Source organism: Octodon degus, unplaced genomic scaffold (assembly GCF_000260255.1).
Source record: "Octodon degus isolate 3935 unplaced genomic scaffold, OctDeg1.0 scaffold00003, whole genome shotgun sequence".
Taxonomy (NCBI): domain Eukaryota; kingdom Metazoa; phylum Chordata; class Mammalia; order Rodentia; family Octodontidae; genus Octodon; species Octodon degus.
Genome location: NW_004524579.1, coordinates 6714307 through 6717619, shown reverse-complemented (window position 1 = coordinate 6717619; position 3313 = coordinate 6714307). Strand labels below are relative to the sequence as shown.

At 53.6% G+C, this 3313-nt stretch overlaps 1 protein-coding gene across 3 annotated transcripts in view; it reads left to right on the top strand.

The window, feature by feature from the left end:
- The first annotated feature begins 944 nt into the window (after nt 1-944).
- Dsc2 (desmocollin 2) overlaps nt 945-3313 on the top strand; it is a 36427-nt gene continuing 34058 nt past the window's right edge. For 2 of the 3 annotated variants that reach the window (XM_023714071.1, XM_023714076.1), the window contains exon 1: nt 945-2275. In XM_023714071.1, the coding sequence (XP_023569839.1) occupies nt 2207-2275 (69 nt within the window). In that variant the 5' untranslated portion in view covers nt 945-2206. Of the gene's footprint in view, nt 2276-2688; nt 2784-3313 lie in introns of those variants that run through there. The other variant, XM_023714082.1, reaches the window with a different exon arrangement.

Genomic DNA, 3313 nt, shown 5'->3' with positions numbered 1-3313 from the left:
AAAATGGGAAGTCCACTCATGTTAGCAGAGTTATAACCAGAAGTTATAGTCAAAAGATACTGTTTAAAGATGATGTCTACCCATATTTTACTGTCTCTTTCAATTTATGTCAGATGTTTCAAACCTGTTTCATAGAGGAATCTGTTTCAATGATCAAATAGCCTAACTTATTTATTTATTATTTATTCATTATTGTTTGAGACAGGATTTTGCTATGCAGTTCAGGCCGGCCTTGAACTCACTTTGTAGCCCAAGCTCGCCTCAAATTTGAAGCAATCTTCCGGCCTCAACCTCCTGAGTGCTGGGATTACAGACACGTTGCACCATGCCTGGCTTAGCCTAATTTAAATATGCAAGTAATTTAGGACATTTACTCAGCGGAAGTAGCTTACATTTCATTTCTTTGTTTAAAATTCTTTCCTCATGAAAAAAAACAAAAATCAGCATTTTAATAGCCCTAATCAAACACCTAATATGAAAGATGGCAATTAATGTCTTCGGTGATTTCTAACAAATCACTCCTCCACCCTTTTCTGGAATGAGGAAAACATGAACCATCCTTAAGGGACACAAGGAGAAGGGTAAGCAAGAGTTTGGAAATGCCGTCCTGTTGTCAAAGGATATGATGACAGTCTGAGTAGACTTCTGGCCCTGAAACTACCTCACTTCTCTGTTTCTGAAAAGCTTCATGCTAGAGATCATGATACCATCATTAAGCATGAGTGGTGTTTATGAACTGACTGCCGGAAAAATCTAAAGGTTAAAAACACGGAGGCAAGAGGATGTCAACTCTAGCATCATAATGGCCCAGGCTTATTTTACTAGCAAACGTTCAACGATAACTTTATAGACACGGAAACAATTGAACAGCCCATTATGTGGCATTCATTAATAACACAACACATAACACACCTGATGTAAGACACGTATGTGCTGCTGGACATTAGTTTTGATTATTACAATTGTTCTGGCTCTGTGTTTCATGGTATTACAATCACAGTTGTTTTCAAGAATTGAAATGTTATTAAGCATCATGGTTCGCTTTTCAAGTAGGTTTTGCCCAGACGTCTCTGGGAAGACTTAAGCCAAACAAAACGGAAGAGACAAGTTTCTCTCTTGTGGTCAGACCTGCCTGGTTTAAGTCAGTCCTTGAAAAGAGGTTCAGTCAAGCGCGTGAGTCAGAATGCCTTGTTGCTGCTTTCTGAAGAGCTGGAAGCGCCCAGCTTTTATGCTTTAATCTTCCTGGTTATGTGCTGTTATAATTCATCCACCTTAAGTGCACTTCAAGTCAAACTGTAAATTACCCCATTCCTTTTCACTACTTCTCACGGCAAGCAAACTCTGGTTTGATGGCAGTGAAAAGATGTTAAGGGGCTGAATGTGGGAGGTTATAAGAAGGCCTGCGTTCGGAGGCCGTAATGGGGACGGTTCTGGGGGAGAATCGGTTGCCTTCACGAAGGACCTAAACGGATGCATGTTCCCTAGTGACACAGTCTCGCTTTGGTTATTTTGCCATATTGTTATTCCTTACCTTTATGGATCTAATTCATGCTGTTAAGTAATGGTCATTTTCTTGTATTATTTTCATATTGAGTATGACATTTCTAAGTCAAGCTCTCGAAGAATGGTTTGCCCCAGCGGTCAGTGCCGCTTGAACTGCGTTTGGATGTCTGTCGGAATTTCATTTCAGTAGAGACTGAAAACAGCCTCCTGCAGTCATCTGGAGGTGGGCCTCAGGCAGCGGTGACGAACCGGGCGACCTCCGCAGCTGGGGCGGTTTCTGTGGTCCGCGGGCGGTGGGCTGGGCGGGGCGCGCGGCTGAGTGCGGCCCCGGCAGGCCTCGAGGGGCAGGGCGAGCTGCTGACCCGCCGCGCGGACCGGGCGGGAGGCGCGGGCCATATAGGTGGCGCCCCGAGGGAGAAGCACTTCGCAGCTGCAAGGGTGGCGGCGAGAGGGAGTGCCCACCTGTTGAGCTCTTAAATGAGGACGGGAAAATAGCAAGGAGGGGCGGATCACCGGTGTCTCGGACTCGCCTGGAGCCCCACCCTCGGCCCGAGGAAAAGCCCCTGGGCGGCGGCAGGTGCTTCAGAGAGGGCGAGAAGGAAGGCGCTCGCCCGGGACTCCCGCGCCGCGGACCCAGCCTGCACCTGCGAACCCCTGCCCGCGCCCCGCCGCGACCTGCCTGTCCCCAACCCCCCTCCGCCCCATGGCGGCGCTCGGGCCCGCGCGCTCCTGGAGCCGAGCCCTCTGCAGGCTGCTCCTGCCGACTCTCACGGTGAGCGCTGCGGCCCGCCGGGCGGAGAGGGGCTCGGACGCCGGGCGGGGGAGCCATGGGGGTGGGGTGGGGTGCCCGTCGGAGCTCGGCTCTGGCCGCGCGGTGGCTGAACGTGGAGTTGGCTGGGGGCGGGGAAGGGCGCACAGGAAGAGCAGCCGGCGGGCCCCGCGGGCCGCAGGGGAGGGCAGGGCGGCTGGACTGGGGCCGCCGCGCAGGTCGGGGAGGCGTGGGCGAGAGCGCGCTTCCAAACCCGTGGCCTCCGGGCGCGCTTCGCGATCGGGGTGCGCGGGGCTGCCCTGCGCCTCTCGCGGGTCCCGTGGTGCGCACCGCCTCGGGCTGGAGCCGGGCTTGGCCGCGGAAAGGGCAGCCCTGGGCAGATGGGGTGAAAGCGAGTGTCCTTGGTTGAAGGAGGGGGCTCTCGCCTTTCGGGAGTCGAACTCGATGCCTGTGGGTGCACGAGGGGGCGTTCACGGAGAGACCCTCGACCCTCAAGTCACGCAGACCAGAGGTGGGCGGCCCTAGGTGATCATTTACATAGTTTCCGTTGTTGACTGGTGCAACTTCTGTCCTCGGAAGTCTTTCGGGGAATGCTAGTCCTGGTACTACCCTTTGTCCCCAGAGGCGCCTAGATCTCCACTTCCAGTTCCTATCCCCCGCCGCACTGTCTTTCCCACTTTAAAGCGCACAACCGTGGCCTCAGTCCTTCCTGGAGTTGGGAGCCAAAGGAGGTGGTGCTGTTGGGGACAGGATGACCCTCCTCCCGCGGAGAACACCAGATCGCACTGGGGCGCCCGGAGGCACAGCAGCCCCTTGCGGGCGGGATGCCCCAAGGGATGTGGGATTTGGAGTGCCCCACCCTGGTCTTTTGGAAGAGGAGGAAAGTTATTTCAAGGAGGTGTAAAAAATGCCCTTTCTGGAGGTGCTGGGTGCCAAGTGAACCCTGAAAGACACCAGCAGGACTCTACGAACCAGAGGGGATGATTTTTTTCTTTTTCCCTTGGGGTTGGGGCAGTGGTGGAACCTGAATCTTCAGATAAC